This window comes from Hetaerina americana, unplaced genomic scaffold (genome assembly GCF_022747635.1).
Source record: "Hetaerina americana unplaced genomic scaffold, ioHetAmer1.1.p SCAF_5, whole genome shotgun sequence".
Taxonomy (NCBI): domain Eukaryota; kingdom Metazoa; phylum Arthropoda; class Insecta; order Odonata; family Calopterygidae; genus Hetaerina; species Hetaerina americana.
In genome coordinates this window covers 87863693-87880627 of record NW_027287095.1, presented here as the reverse complement: position 1 = coordinate 87880627, position 16935 = coordinate 87863693, and the positions used below count along the sequence as shown (strand labels likewise).

The window sequence follows — 16935 nt, the reverse complement described above, 5'->3', positions numbered from 1 at the left end:
GCCCTATAATTTACATATGACATGAGTTGATAGTAGGGAGACACTTGTTTGTTGCACTAGCAGTGATCACGTGGTATTACGAGTGATTTAATGATTCAGTTTTAGTGGAAACAACGGAAATACATCCTTATTTTGTTACCAAGAGCACATATTTTTCCTCTCTCTCTGCTATTCGTTCATAGTTCATTCACATGTTGTGGTGGGCAGGATGTTTTTGTACATTGTTTGTTCTTTGTGAGACTTAATTTTTGTCAGGGCTTGGCTTTTTTATTTAGATCACGGCTTTCAATTTGATTCAGATTCAATTTCCGAGCGTCCATATAGTTTTCCATTTTCAGTTAGCTTCATCAGCAGGGTGAGCCACTGATCATCTCACGAAAAGTAGTTGTCCTTGTTAATGTAATGAAATGAGGTCTGGAATACTTCACCTTAAACTCAATCCTGCACCAAGACTCATAATTGTATCATGGACTTGTACAAGTCATGCAAACTTCGACCTACTACTTTCATACCATAGTTCATTCAAAGAACTGCTGGACACGCCATGACAGTTACTTCAACAAAGTCATCCCTGGATTTGCACCAAAATGCAGGACTATCAAAGTGCAAAAATCATGTGCCATGATTAATTCATATTAAGAATTTAAAAAGAGAACTCTTCTGCATTATTACTATGGGAGAAATTAATAATATTTGGTAGCAATACCAAGGCACGTAGGCCATATTTTTTCTGAAGGTTTCCCTAATACATTGAAGACCTGTTAGATTTCTACTCATCTAGTGACTTATTTATTATTAAAAGATGGTTCTCTTTAAAATGAAAATATGCCTGCAAATGCCTTCTATTTAAACAGCACCACCAATCAGAAAAGTCAGCTACTCAGTAGAGAGGCTTTGTAGTTTTAATGCAGGGTGTGAGTCCTGTGTGTATGCATAGCTTTTGAATTATAATGATGGATGGTCTATAAACTAGAGTTGACTTGGGGCGTTCACTGAAGTAAGTTTCATGAGTCAACTTTGCCACATTTATGTAGTATTTATGTATTTCCTTGATTTAAAGGTTGAGATAAGTTCTGGAACAACTTGCTGGCCGGGTGGCAGCAGCCTGTTGATTATGGCTCTGAGCTTCCCTGAAAAGCAAGCGTGGGTGACTGCATTGGAGTCGGCCGTTAATGCTCTCAGGTCCTCCAACCCTCATGGGGGCAAATCGTCCTTGCACAATTACCAAGGAGAGATTGTTACTCCGCTCTGTGGAGAGAGATTCCTTAGTCTCAATTGCTGTCTTCAGATGAACAGAGATGTAAGTGAAGTCATCTCATATCCTCAACAAGGTGAACTGTGGATTGCATGCCAGTTTTTTTAAAACTGAATTGTTTTACGTTCAATAATTTTTTTTCCAGCTTCTTCTCCTGGGAGCTGAGGAGGGGCTTTTTTCGCTGCGACTGTCAGAAAATAAATCTGTTAAAAATCGTCCTGTGAAAATTATGGGAATCACTTGTGTTTACCAAATCACAGTTCTTGATTCCCTAGGCATTGCTCTTATGATTGCAGGTAATATATGAGAATGTTACTTTGAAATTATCTTTTTCTTGCTATAACTAAGAAAGAAATGTGAAAGCACCAAATGTACATCATGTGGTAGTATTGCTGAATCTTGGTGTTTTTCATTCTTACTTGGGGAAAGATTTTTATGCCCAATCATTCCTATTGCTACTGGAAAGATACACAATGTTTTTAATGTAGTGACATGAGTAGTAATCCCCAAAAGAGGCTCTACATAGAGAGGTCCTGGGACTGTTTTCTTGACTCTTGAATTTTACTATTTTGCAAGAGCAATAAAATTGCTGATTATAACTTGCACATGTTAATATAGGGTTTGGATGAATCCAGTTTACGGTAAATATCCAAATCTCAAATCAGCTTTAATTCCTATTTGGATTTCAATTTCCTGTTTATCGTTAAAGCTCTAAATTCCTTCCCTGTAATCCATATTTTCCCCTTCTCAACAAAATCGCTAATCTTGTTTCCTTTTTATGAATTAATGTTTTTATTGAATGTTCTGTCAATTCAAAATGCTACCGCTAGTATTTATGAACTCCTCCATCAGGTAGTCTGGAAGTCACAAATTTATTATTATTTCAAGTCTATCATGTAAGGTCGATTTTGGATGGACCCAGACAAAACAATCAAATTTCTTAATCTCACCTAACAAGGTGCATTTCTCAGTGTTGAAGTTCTCCGAGGACTCTCCCCGCAGTGGACAGTCCTCAGTTCTGAGAAGATGGTGGTCAAAGAATAATAAATTCTTATATGCTCAAGTAGAATTTATAATTGCATGCATTCAATATAATGAATTTCAATTAATATAATAATTTGATTTAATTCATTGTCATAGGTGAAGCCCGCCTCCTTATGAAGCTTGACCTGCGCCAACTTCAGGTTGCTGTTGAAGCTGCAGAATGTTCTCGCCCTGCCATCAACCCAAGGGCCGTGGAAGTAGCCCTTGAATCTTGCCATTTATTTGCTGCGCGGGCAGAAAATCCACACGATCACTCTGCTCCTGCTGTTTTGTGTGCCGCTTCATCCGACAAAATTGTGTATGTTTTTTTCACTTCAGTCAAAGGCTACACAGTGGATATTGTTTTAATTTGATTCATTTTAAAGACTTTTGCCATCTCATATATTGTTGCTTAGCTTATAATTAATTTGAAAAGCAGTATGAATTGCATTTCGGGCCAAATTGCTTTGCAAGATGTATTGTTTGCATTTTCAGGATCAATTATGCTATCTAATTATAAAAACAAGGAGAAATTTAACTGAAAAACCACAAACTTAATTGCAAAGATGTTACAAGGCGTAATAAAGTTATGCCATGTGGTTTTAGCGCTAATATGTACTTTGTATTTTCGTGGGAGCATGGTAGCCCAGTGGATAGAGCACTAGGCTATTGACCTGTGGGTCTGGGTTCAATTCCTGGTGATTCCTCTGGGCACCCTCAGCTTCACCTAAACCGTGTAGTTTTTTGGTTACCAAATCTTCCTGTGAAACCACAAGTGGCACAGGCATAGAAACTTGTTCATGAACCATGTAGAATTTCACTTGGTCTGTAGAGAGTTGTGTTAGGTGAGCTCTCCTTGTGCTTATCAAACAAGCCTTTGGGTTGATTCCTGTGGTTTTTTTTAGGTATACCAGTGCACAACCATTATTTTAGTCTAAATTCCTTTGTGGTTCCTCTTCTGACGAAATCATTCTATTTTATTGGGTTTGGTGTGTGTATTTTACTGAGGGTTGAGCTATAAATCTTGAAATGATTACAAATGGAAACCCTATAGCCTTGATTCAGTTGGGAATTTATGGCCATACTAAAAATTGTGAAAAGTTAGGCCTAGCTTTTAGTAAAGTTAGATACTAGTGCAGTTCCTGCTGGAATGAATGCTGCACTTGATGGCAAGGAGGAGGTTAGCCGTGCGCAGATTATTTTCTAAACTCTTGTTTTGCTCATGTGAGTTTTGCGTGGGAGCCATTTGCAGGGTTTCATCATCTGGGCTCAAAAGAGTTATTATTTGGACTCTATAGATCAGAAAATGAATCAATATATCAAATAATCATCTAAGCCAAGGGGATTCCTATTCTGATTAAATGCAGAAATTATTTACTTTCCATTTTGTAGACCCTACACTATAAAGGGTAGACCAGAGGTAGCGTGTCTGCCTTTAGAGCCCAAGGTCACTGGTCTTAAATCCCATGACCAGTGGAAAGTTTTCAGCTTAGAGGAAATTTGTAAATGGTTTTTCAGTACGAGACAACCACTCATTAACAGGAAGACCACGATATAATAGTATTTCGGAACAAAACAATGAAATAAATAGACTCCTACTAACAAGCTACACTTAACCCCTGGTGAAAGGCAGCAGTTTCACCATTAGGGACTGGTGGTGCAGACTGAGTGGGTTGGCCCAGCAACAGCTGCAGGCGAGAGTGAATAGCAAGGTATTCGCCGCAGTCCTGCAATGTGGAAGGCAATGGGAAACCACCACATTATATTCTCCCTGGAAGATGCAGCCTTGTCTAGCATTCAAATACAGTAGAATGGAAAGATATGAGCTGCAGTAAACCAATCCTAGGATTGAAATGCTAACAAAAAAAGCACTATAAATCAATTTAAGCTATGGAAGCATTGGCAAAATTAATGTGAAAGTGATTCTTTATTTTCACCCTACCTTCATTCCTCCTTTTCAGCATAATGAAATGGAATGCAGATGAAAATGATTTTGTGCTCTGTAAGATGCTGGAGACTGCTGAACCATGCAGTTGCCTTCACTTTGCCCCTCATTCTGTGATAGTCGGCTGTGACAAATTTTTCGAAGTTGATCTAAAAGATTATTCTGTGGAAGGTGAGTTACTCTATTTTTATTTGATAGCTTTTTGGGTTTATATGCTTTTCTTATTCATTAATAGTTATTCTTCCTGGAAGATGCAAACTCGAAACAGACTCCAAAGCCACTATACTTACGTCAAAATCATTGATAACACATTTTGTCTTAAAACAATTGGTTTTATTTCCGAAGTTCCCTCTCCTCTCGTCCTTATGAAAGTTTTATTACATTATTCAATAGATGGGTACCAGGTCTTCCTGGGAGACCATAACCAGCACAGGGAAAGGAACCTGCCCTAATGTGTGCATTTCACACGCCGTATAGGGCTTAGTACTGGGTGACTCTACCATCACCTACCGAGCCGACCTTCGGGTTGATTGGCCTGTGTTTTTATTAAATTGATGATCCCTTATATCCCTCTTATCAGCATTGTTTTAAAATCTCAGTTGCCTATTCATCAGTGACCTTTGGATTTCTAATCTCTTTATAGTAAAATCTGCTCTAATCTCTTTATAGTAAAATGTTAAGGTTTTAAATTACATACTGATCCTTGTGATACACTGACAATTCTTGTTTCTTCATTCTTCATTTACCACATTTTTGAAGTCCTTTCATTATGTTGGAATATTTTCTTGATAATAATATTTATTGCCATGCCATATGGTCTTAAAACCATAGATACATTCATAAAAACATGCATATGTGATACAAAACACAAATTACATCATAAGCATTACAAAACAAATGTATATGTATTAAAAATTATTTTCCTTAAATTCTCACACACTATGGTAAGGTTTGCTTTCCTTGATGTGACTTGAGCTTTCTTTTAAGATGTGGAATTGTTGGAGTGGATATGTAGGGAATCTCATTAACGTTCAACGTTCCCATCACTTTGGATGTACAGCTATGTCGTGGAGAGAATATGTTCAAAAACAACCATGAGACAATGTAATTTGAAAAACTGCATTGTTACATAACATACTTCTTAAATTCATCCAATAGGTATTTCAGCCTCAGCTTTCAAGAGCCAAGACTCAAATATCACAGTTTCCTTTAATTCCTAAGTACCAAGGAATGAATTGGCTATACTTTTATTGAAAGAAGAAAGTTTCTATGAGAACAATATAATAATGCTCATGAAATTTTTCATAAAAATTCAAGTAGTAGTTTTGAGGGGAGGCGACCGACAGCTAAGGTCATTTGCGCCATAGGGGATGGACAGGAAAGGATGAAGGGTGGAGAGAAACCCGGCGTGTTGTGCGGCTTTACTGAGCAAGTACATTAGTTGCAACTCCAGCCCTTATCTCCCAAGTTCCATTGATAAATTCACCCATGCTGCCAAAGTTCTGGTATATAGCCATCCATTGCTTGTTTAAGAACTCAAATTGCTCAGTACGCTATGAAACAACTATAGGCCAATCTCTTGACATCAAGCACAAGAAAGTGTAGCAACCTGGGCTCATAACTTTTTAGTTTTAGTAGTGATTGTGTAAGGTGATAGGAAAAATATATACTCATCTAAAGGTAGGAAATTTAAGTCTTCAACAAAACATACTTTAAATATAATTTGCATCATGAAAACTACCTTCAGTGGGTTCATTGTACAATGACAAAGATCCTCAAAGTACGATAAACCCTTGTATTTATGTGGGTGTCAGAATTGGCTCGGTCCAGATTAGCGAGGGTTTACTCTGTTAGAATGTTGTATTGTATTGGCATAGATGTTCCCAGATTGATTTTAATGCATCACTATATGTGCGCATGGCATTTTTTGAAACTTATAATGGTGTGTGCATGTGTAATGAAAGTTGTGAATATTTTTACTTTCCAGAGTTCCTTGATGCATCTGATACTTCCTTGGCCTATGCTGTACTTGGAACTCATCAACTGAATAGTTTTCCTGTGGCTGTGCTGGACATATCTAATTCTCCTACAAGTCCAGAGTTCCTGCTCTGCTTTCACGAATTTGCGGTATTTGTGGACCCGTATGGGCGGCGAACAAGAGAGGCTGATGTAAAGTGGAGTCACATTTCATTTGCTTTTGGTGAGTAAATTTGGTGGATGTTTACTAATTGGAGATTTATGTTGTTGATTTCCTTGTTTCGCTACCTGCGAGTTTCTTTATTTATTGTTGGCATTGTTTCTTTTTCATTTCATTAAAGCGTTCCAGAAGCCGTACCTATTCATCTTTCATTTTGCAATGGTAGAAGTATTGAAAATTACTCACAAGTCATTCACTCTTGCCAGTAGAAGTGATTCCAAATCTGTGATTTATCCAGAGCAAACATTATTGGAATTTCCTAACCCTCAGTTATTGGGTAAGTTCAACCAACATTTATCTATTTCCTCGAACACAATTTAGGCAAGTACTATGGACAAATCAAAAAGTCTACGCTTGACTAATCCAAGGAATATTCTCTAGTGTTTTAAATTTAAATCAAAAATTTTAAATTGAAATCAAAGGCTTTGCAGACTTTGACAGACATACGACCAATCATTTCAATTGACGATGGCGAGAATAGAGATCATAAATTGCTTTCATTATCTGCAAGCCGACCTTTAATCTCTCTCCACTCACAGGGCATCTTTTATGATTTAATATTTTATTTCAATTCATTACTGGTCTTTCCTGCGTATTTGGAAACTATTTTGTCAATCTCGTCATAGATGAAGTGACTGTTAAAAAAAGCTATGTCTTTACAAAAAATTACCCATGGTTTCTAAATTTGAATATGTGGCTCAACCTTCTAAGTTTTCTGGGACACTCTGGACACCCCATTTGAAAAATTTACAATTTTGTTATTAATGTTTAGGAAAGAAAGTACAAAATAAAATAAAACACTATGCGAATGTTCTTGACTATTCGAGTTCTAAATCCTTATTTGAGTACATTTCTTGTTGAATTAGTACCAAATAATATCATACCTGCATAGTGTCTAGCAGCTGGGGGGAATATATATATATATATATTTGTGTGTGTGTATATATATATATATATATATATATATATATATATATATGTGTAAAATATCTTCGAAATGGAACGCTCTTCGGCGACTCACAAATATATAAAAACACAGATGTAGATTTTTAGAATATAGAGACACAAAGAAAGGACACTCACAATTTGTTATTTTACGTTTCGACAGCACGGCTGTCGTCTTCAGAATGGCGTTCTCGGGGAAGAGCGGAGAGGATGTGCGGGGGAGAGGTGGGGGAAGGAGAGGTAAAGGGACCAATAGGAAATGAACAAGGGGGTGGGGGGGATATGTAGGCAGCCAATTGATGCATTCAGTGGGCTTGGTTCAGCCCGGGCGGTTTGAATGATTGGGCCACCCAGATATGCGCCATCTCGCGGGTTCTCACCTCTATTATACTCGCAGATTTGGGAAGTATTTCAATCACCGAAACAGAGAAGCAGTCGTCAAAAGATTGGTTGTCGGAAGCGGTGTGAGTAGGGATGGGATAATTAAGAAAGGTGGGAGATTTGGTGGAATATCGGTGGTTATTCATGCGGAGGGAAAGTGCGGTCGTGCATTCGCCCACGTAGAAGGCAGGGCAGAAGTTACAGGAGAGGCAATATATAATATTTTTTGAGGTACAGGTGGCGAGTGGTTGGGAGTTGGTACTGAGTGAGGGGGAGGGTCTTAAAAGATGACAGCATTTGCAGCATGGGCGGTTGCATGGTGCGGATAGGGGCGGAGGAGAGACGAGGGTGCTTGAAGTTGGATTTGTGGACTTAAAGATGTCTTGCAGGTTCGACGGGCATTTAAACGAAACAGAGGGACAGTGTGGGAATAAAAGTGATGTGGACTGAGTGTTATTGATAATTGGGAAGAGGTCACGGATTAGATGTTTAATTTTGTGTGTTCCGGGGAAGAAAGTGGTGATAAGATTAGGGCATTTTGGGCGGTTTGGTTTGGGGAGGGGAGTGTATTGGGTTGACGGTTTGAGGATTTTACTGTTTAGCAGTTTTTCAGGGTACCCACATTTTCTGAGGGATTCATGCAGCTGGTTCAAGTATTTCTGTTGGGAGGGGGTGTTGTTGCAGAGACGGAAGCCACGGATAGAGAGTGAGAATGGGATGGAGTGCTTAATGTGAGGAGGATGGCAGCTGTCGAAATGAAGATATTGTTGCTTATTGGTTGGTTTAATGTGGACTGAAGTGTGAAACGTATTGTTTTGGAGGTGAATATCGATATCTAGGAAGGTAATATTCGAGTCGGATATAGAAGAAGTGAATGATACTGAGGAGGAGGAGTTGAGAGAGGAAATGAAAGAGGATAAAGTTTCGCGTCCGTGGGACCAAAGGAGGAAAATATCATCGATATAGCGGGCCCAGAAAAGTGGTTTTAGGGTTTGTTGTTGCAGAAAGTCGTGTTCTAGTTTACCCATAAAAAGATTGGCGTATGCAGGAGCCATACGCGTGCCCATTGCAGTGCCTTTTATTTGTAAATATATTTTGTCATTGAATTGAAAAGCATTTTTGGTAAGAACGATTTGGCTCAATTCGAGGAGGAAATCTGTGGATGGGGTGTGTGGTGTGGTTATATATATATGTATATATATATACACACACACACATTCATATGTGTATGTATAAATTTCATATGTTATCACTTATTCTATGCATTAAATATTTTAGACAGGTTAGTGGCGTACTCATCATTTAATTCATGTATTTGTGATATGTTTGTGTGTATGTGTGATTCTGTATTCATGTATATATGTAATTCCACTTTGAGTTATTCCATTTGTGATTCCATATTTGTGAATTTGTGTGATTCCATGTTGAGATTTCCGTTGCAGGTACAAGTATGCTACCTGGAACCATATTCCTAAGCACATACTCGGACATTAAGTTTGGGAACTTATTGAGGCTCCAAGGAAGCCTCGCCTGCCCATCGATCGAGGATGGCAGCACTACTAGTCTTGATACTTGCGCTCTCCAGTCAGAAGATTGTGATGGGTAAGTTACTCATTTACGATTAACTTGCTATGATGAAATAATGCATATTTCTTGTTAATACTGTAATAAACTTTATGCAATTCCATTCTTTGCATTTGTGATGAGTCAGTGTGCCTGAATGTAGGAATTCAAATTTCAAATTCATATCTTGATTACTATTTCTGATGAATTTTAAACTCTTCCATTGTTTTTCCATTTGGTCCACCTTGTCAGATGTGATTTTACAAGCATTCCAGCTGGCTTCTTCAGGTTATAAGTACTGTTGGTACATTTTGATCCGTATTATTTAGGCCTCTGTGACAGTCAGTTCCTTTCTTCATTGGTTATTTTTTTGTGTGTTTGAGAAAATCCACTTCCATTCATCTAAACCTTAATCAGGACATTTCCATTGAAAAACATAATCTCAAACTGGAGCAGTGGGCTCTTCACCCTATGGATTTGTCCATCAGTCATCACTAAATTCTTCCATCTGAGAGAAACAAGGGCATTCATTTGGCTTCCTTTTCATACCACTGCAAAATAACAGACTATAATGGAATGTAACTTATAAGGAATGTGCCTATGGTCGTGAAACAATGGAAAGCAAAAAATAATAAGTTCACGGTCACAGCTTTTTGTGTTCTAACAGACTATGAGACAGTGAAACCCCAAAGAATAATAATAATCTATGACAGCAATAAATAAGGGAGGAATAGAGACAATGGATAAAATGTGTAGTAGTTGATCAGAGAAGTAAGGTGTGGCCTCTTTCCTAGAGTTTTGGATATCTCATTTATCCACTTGTGTTTTGGGTCATCGGTGCTCTGAAAATATGAATATAAGAATGAAATTTCTAAATTTCTTCCCAGAGGAATAGTCAAAACACATGTTGATTAGGATTGTGAACCTCGGAACATTAGAAATAGTATATGTGGGGCAGCATTGCACAGATTCTCAATGTATGTCAAGACAAAGCTGATGATGGGGAAGAACTGCTGCAGAGAAGAGACAAACAGTCTGATGGGATGTTTTCTCATCAAACAAATATTTTAAAAAACATTTCTTGTGCTCTAAATGTTGGAAACCAGTTTGTTTGAATGTACAAAAACATATGCAAAAACTGGGTAACTTACTAGGGCTATAGGATTTGACCTGAAAATATTATTGCTGTAAAAGAAAATTTTAATTTTACTTTATGATATAGGACCTTCTCTTTTCCATCTCAAATGTATTTATTGAAACTATGTTCCCAATTTTGGAATAAATCGTAATTCCTTGTAAGTTAGATTTTTTTCACCATTCTATTAATCATTTATATACTGTCAATTAAAATTTTCGGGTAAAATGCCAAAATTCAATTAAAATAAATTAATGTTATTGTAATGATGGTTTTTTACTGTACTTTGTATTGAAATGTAATGTTTGTTTTGATAAACAAGCTGATTAAATTCTGGCATTAGAACAACTGACTACTGTACTGGACGATGATGACATGCTCTCCTGGGATAATGGGCACAGTGCATGTCAAATAATTTCTGTGTTGATTTCTGAACAAACTAAAATGTTTTGCAGTTTTGTGCATGAATGGTTTTAAATCTTACAGTAAGCACATTATTCCAAAAAGGACTCATTAATTCATGGCATAGCTATGAATTAAAGTTCTAAATCTAGACTTACGTGAAGCGTGTAGGAAAGGAAGATGGTGACATAAGTCAACTGAAAAGTTCCTTCACTATCCTTCTATTTGGGATTCATTGATTTTTCTCTAATTTATAGAGTTAAACATTACAAAGCTCTATCCAAGTCATTCCTTGGAGGGCTTTACTATCATCTACCCCTTCAACAGTAGCAGCAACTCGGATTGAATGAAGAACTTTGTTGTTTTATTAGGTTTTCTATTATAGAGGTTAATATTTTATCATGGTGTTTTAAACAACTATATGCCCTAGAAAAATTAGAGATAATCGAGAGAATGTGTGCGAGGAATCTCCGAGCAAATCATTTAGGAAATCTAGAGGTAGATATTTCCATGGATATGAGATGCATCAAATACCTTTTGTGGGGGCAAAAAAGAGATGAGAAACTTAAACTGCAAGCTGTTCATAAAAATACTGATATTAGATGTGGATTGTTGTTTTAGAGACAAATGATTTGAATATAATATATTTTTTACAAACGATTGTTTAGGTATGTAAGTGGTCAATTTGAAAACTTTTTAGCTCATTTTTAATGTAATTTATTTTGCGTTTCAGTAATACATCAGATCAAATAGATGCGTCTGAGTTCAGTTTTACATCATCACTTGTGGAATCCCTTGACGACCTCGATGATAACAGCCAGTGTAAAGAGTCTGGCAAGGCTGCCGGAGGTACTCATAGGGTACAGTTTAATAATAACAAACTGTAATTCACATCTTTTAATTACCCCTTTGAGTTTAATTTATTATTTTCATTAGTTTTAGAACGTGTTTAAGTTGGTCGTATTGGCCAACATGATGTACAAATGTCATTGTAAATTTTACAATATTTATCGATGTGTGAAGTGCATTTTTTTTATAATATTGAATGCAGTGATTGCCCACTGTGCGATGTTTATCTATCACATTTTCTACTTTATTTTGTTCATTTTTAATGGACATGAAAGCCCACTAATTACTTTATTGTTGCTTATTTTTTTTAAAGCTTTTGTGATATTTTAATGTGACACTATTTGTGCGGCATTGCTTTCCTAGTAAAAATTCAAGTGGAATGTTTTATGTACATAATCATTTTTGTTACCCAATATGTATGCCTGCAAGAATACAAGGTTTGAAAAATTAAAAATTATTTTGAAGTACCACTGATCAATTTACTCACTTTAAGACGAGGTTATTATGTCTCTATTCAGGTGGTGAATGGTTATGTTCTTCTAAATTAGTTTCTTCCATGATGATGTCACTGCAGTTTTGATTCAGGTAAAATTATTTTTGCTTTCAGAGTTCTGATAAAACTAAATAAAAGTTTTAGTAATTGTAAAGAACGAATAGTTTCCAGACATTTTGAAGATTTATTTGGTTATCTTATTGCATATCTTGAAAATGGCTGACTGAGCAAAATAGTATTATGCATTCATTGAAGTCGATTAACAAGTACACTATAACTTAAGTCACCATATACCCAAGACAAATGCAATTGATGAAGCAGGTGGTATTTTACATAGCTAATTATATATATTTTTCTAAAGTAATTATAGCAACTTCATAGAGGATGTGCATAATATCTGCCCAGCCTATATAAGTTTTGTTCACCAGAGCGAATGGTGGATGCTGGTGTATAAATGATGCAAATTTCATTTTTAAGGTCTGGAAACAATCATTACTGCAGTTTTTGGAAGTAAGAGTTCATACCTTTGTAATTTCTTATTTAGAGGTCTTTCTTGTAATCTATTGCTTCTCTCTTCCCAATAAATCGATTTTCCTCTGGGGTCATTGGAGCTATTATTTTATTTTTTTTATTGTCTATTGGTTTACTCCTTGTTCTGCTGGTTTTGATATCATTTCATCACAAAAATGTATGATCTTCCCCACTCAATTAGTGTGATTTTCCATGGGTTCTTACTAAATTGACTTAATCAATGAGAGCCATGCACAGATGTGGTGGTCAACAAGTATATGGTCAAAGGTAAGGTGCATTGCAGAATGTGATTTCAACCTGAGAAATATTTGCCCCACAAATCATGCTCATGCATCAAATATGATCAATCAAAATTGAAAGACTAAATACAAAATTGGTCCTTGTTCTTGGCTGCAACAAATCGAAGGCAGCATCTGTTTGTGGGTTAATTCATTGACTGCTCTTCATCGAATCTAATCTTTGGTGAATTTACTTATGCAACTGCTCTTGAATAAAAATTTTCACCCCACACACTTTAGTATTTTTCATCACCAGCATTTATTTATTCTCCTCTTAGCCATAGTAGCTCATTGGAGACAGATTTTCCCTTTGAAAATGTACTCGTAATTTTATGCTATGAGGGCTTATCAATTATATTTTAGGATTATAAAATGGTTTTTGCTTAATTCATCATGCACAAATTTGATTAAATGTTATATTTTTAACTTTATGTACAATCATGTGTGAGTTTCATTGATTGTTCTCCATTTTTGCATCAATGACAGTCATTGAAATTTGGCTCAGTTCGCTGATTGAACATTTTTCATGTTACAATACAATAATGTTCAAGTGTAAAAATCATTTGCCTTGACTGCTGTGCTGAATACTCCATTTACAGCTGTGTTTGCTGGTACCAACATGCTGAATATACCAATCCCCGAGTATCATAAAATGAAAACCACTAGAACCATCTCTTTGGCTTTTGTTTGTGATTTCCACACAAAGCTTTGCTGTTTGCTTTGAGGATCACAATGTTTGTAGCCCAGTTTCATCTGCAGATTTGGCCTTTGAAATTAATCCCTCATCTTCCTGTAACATATACTGCAGCTGTGAGATAATGGCATGTTTGTTGTTATTTGGGTAAAGCAGTTCAGGACACACCTTGCACAAACGTCTTTTTGAGTAATTTTTCTGTTACCTTTGCATATTGGCACTCAGAGAAATTTTCAATATTCATGATAGTGCTCTCAATGTTATTTGATGATCTCTCGGAGTTACCAGAGGTGTTAATTTTTAATTCTTTAAGAGCAGTGATTGCAGTTCTCCAGATCCAGCTGAAATCAATTTGTTTCCTCCCTTTAAACATTTTGAACAATCTTATTTCTTTGTGGAAGACCAGACTCTTCATTAACCCCCTTTAGCATTAAATTATCCTTGGCTATGGATTTGTTTAGCATAAAGAAAACCTACAATATAGCACCGCTTTCTTCCATTTCCAAAATGTGCCATTACACCAGAAATTTTTTGCAGAAGTGTATAAAATGGTCATTGAGGACCGCCGACTGAAAGTGCGAGGAATTGCTGAAGCTGGAGGGATGTCATATGAATGGGCATATCGCGTTTTAACAGTGGAATGGGATATGAGAAAATTTTCTGCTAGATGGGACTCTTGATGCAGGATGACAAACACATTAAAATAGAAATTTCCGAACAATGTTTGACCCGTTTTTAGATCAGTCAACAAGATTTTCTGGGCTGGTTTGTGGCCATAGATGAAACTTGGGTCCATTGCTATACCCCAGAGACAAAACACAGTCAAAGCAGTGGATACATGTTGATTCACCACCTCAAAGGAGAGCAAAGGCAATACAGTTGGCTGGAAAGGTGTGGCTTCAGTTTTCTGGGATGCGAAAGGGATTCTGCTGATAGATTATCTTCCCACTGATCAAAGAATTACTGGGCAATACTATGCTAACCTCCTGGACCAACTACAGCAAAAGGCACATGAAAAAAGGCCGGGTATGCCCACACACACGTCGTTGTCATGGCAAAAACACGTGAAATAAGATGAAGTGTTGCCACACCTGCCTTATTCACTTGTTTTGGCTCCATCAGATTTCTATCTTTTCCCAAGCTCCAAATTTCCTCGGTGAATGGAGATTCCCTTCGAACAAAAAACTAACAGTCGAAGTAGACAGGTATTTAGCAGATCTGAAAGAATCAAATTTTTGAGATGGGATCAAAGCATTGGAACATCGCTGGACCAAGGGCATTAGTGTACAAGGAGACTACAGTGAAAAATAAAAAAGTTTCACCCAGGTAAGTCGTTTATCTCTATTCCATTCCAAAGAACGTTTCTAATTACCCTCGTATTTGATATCACCAGAGTTAGAACTATTGTGCCTCACAGGAGGTTTGTATATCAACTATGGGACAATATCCTAAGAAGGGAGTTCTGTTTTTCTCCATCACCTGACCTGCTGCTTGCTTTCAAAAGAGCAATGTGAGCTAGTATGACTGAAAGTGGGGAGGCATGCATATCTTGAGTTGGATCAATTTATTGAAAGTTAACAAACAATCTCAAAATCTTTCTATCAAATTTCCACCAATTGTGAGTATTAGACCACCCTACTGTATGGGGAGGAGTTGACGGAGAAGGCAAACAAAAGAGTATAGCTTTCTTTCCCTTTGATGCTAAACTTGTTCCAATGAACAAGTCAGTTTTCAAACGTGTTTGATTTGAGCTGAGCTGTGGCTGCAGTGAATGGATACAAATGGCTCTCCACTACAGAGCTAGTTGTGCGCGGAAGCATATTCACTTTTGCCTTTTCCCATTCCCAAGAAAAAGTCTCATCATCCCCTGCCACAATGTTACTTCTCATTTTTCTCGTAATTCTCAATCTCCACTAATTTGATTCGAATAGAGTTGATTACCTCGAGTTCCCTGTTGCTTGTATTAGTGTACTTTGTCACAGCAAGGCGACTCCAGCTCAGGATTAGGGAAATATGCTGGAAGGAGGTGACTTAGCTTTGGGGGTCTGCGAAGGGTGGTCAGAAATGCAAGGGGTTTTGGAGGGCCCTTGCATTGGAGATTCTCCCCACGAAACAAACAACCACTAATGAGGTGCTATATCCCTTGAGCTAGCCATGGCGACTGCTCTGATTCTGTGGTGTGGCATCCTGAGTGTGTGCCGGGAACAGAATGAAAAAAAATCGTTCCATCTTCCAGAGGGAAGGGATGCAACCACAGCCCAAATCAAGAACCAAAAACAACTGGCCGTCATATATTGGAATAACAGTTATAGCGGGAAAGGAGAATCAGTTTTTTCCACATTTAAGTGTTATCTCATAATATCCTGTATGAAAGAAGGTACTACCCTAAAAGAGATGTCTCCATTCTTAATCCGGAGAATGCAGTCCGGAATTGTGCCCGCAGGCTCGAGAAGACTCAAGAAATTAAGGAATGGTACACTTCTGATAGAAAAGGAAAATGACAGAGCAAAAAGTATCTAGCAATGAGAATGCTCCACGACATGCCAGTGGAGGTGGAGGCACCCTGGACACCTATCGTGGAGTTATAAGCCACCACGACCTGCTCTGTATGGAAGTCGGAAGAGCTTAAGAGAGAAATGTTTTCTCTCAGAAGGTACTTGATTGTAGTCGACTCTCCAGAATGCGCAACGGTTAAGTTCTAAACCGTGCATCAGTATAATACATAAACACACTTGCGCTCGAGACAAGGTGTTTATTGGCTACGAATCGGACCCGAGCGCCCATTCGTACCCAACCCTATGCGTTGTTTTCATGTTGTCCGCATCCGCCGTGCGGAACTCCTGCCTGCAAAGGAATCTCTTTGATTTAATTAGACGCCCTCGGTTGTGGGGTGCAGGAGGGGCACAGTTTTCGTGGGAATCCAAGTGACCGCGAATTAAAACGCGGTGTTCAGCCTATGGAGGGCATCGTTCATCTCGTTTGTACCCTCTTCAGCTGTCTTCGGATATGGTTTCGTTGAATTCCTTCTAGTACGCCTTTTTCTAGTCTTTGAACAATATCGTCGTCCTTTCGGCGCAGCGTGTGCCCTGAAAATGGAAGGATAAAAGAGAGTTGGAGGTCATACAGTCGTCATCGATCACATCACCAGTATACAAGGGGAGAAGGCTGGACGAGTCCATACCATGGGTTAGGTATCGTAAACCTAAGGCCAAGGTCCCCATTTCGATTCTACGCAGTTACAATT

The 16935-nt window shown here is 37.7% G+C and overlaps 1 protein-coding gene across 1 annotated transcript in view; it reads left to right on the top strand.

The window, feature by feature from the left end:
• The window catches only part of sti (citron rho-interacting kinase sticky), a 40707-nt gene extending 26986 nt beyond the window's left edge, over nucleotides 1-13721 (top strand). The window contains exons 27-35 of the mRNA XM_071592572.1: nucleotides 1061-1300; nucleotides 1401-1551; nucleotides 2396-2597; nucleotides 4240-4394; nucleotides 6211-6423; nucleotides 6542-6697; nucleotides 9189-9341; nucleotides 11600-11695; nucleotides 13597-13721. Coding sequence (XP_071448673.1) covers nucleotides 1061-1300; nucleotides 1401-1551; nucleotides 2396-2597; nucleotides 4240-4394; nucleotides 6211-6423; nucleotides 6542-6697; nucleotides 9189-9341; nucleotides 11600-11695; nucleotides 13597-13721 — 1491 coding nt within the window. The remainder of the gene's footprint in view (nucleotides 1-1060; nucleotides 1301-1400; nucleotides 1552-2395; nucleotides 2598-4239; nucleotides 4395-6210; nucleotides 6424-6541; nucleotides 6698-9188; nucleotides 9342-11599; nucleotides 11696-13596) is intronic.
• Nucleotides 13722-16935: the final 3214 nt, after the last annotated feature.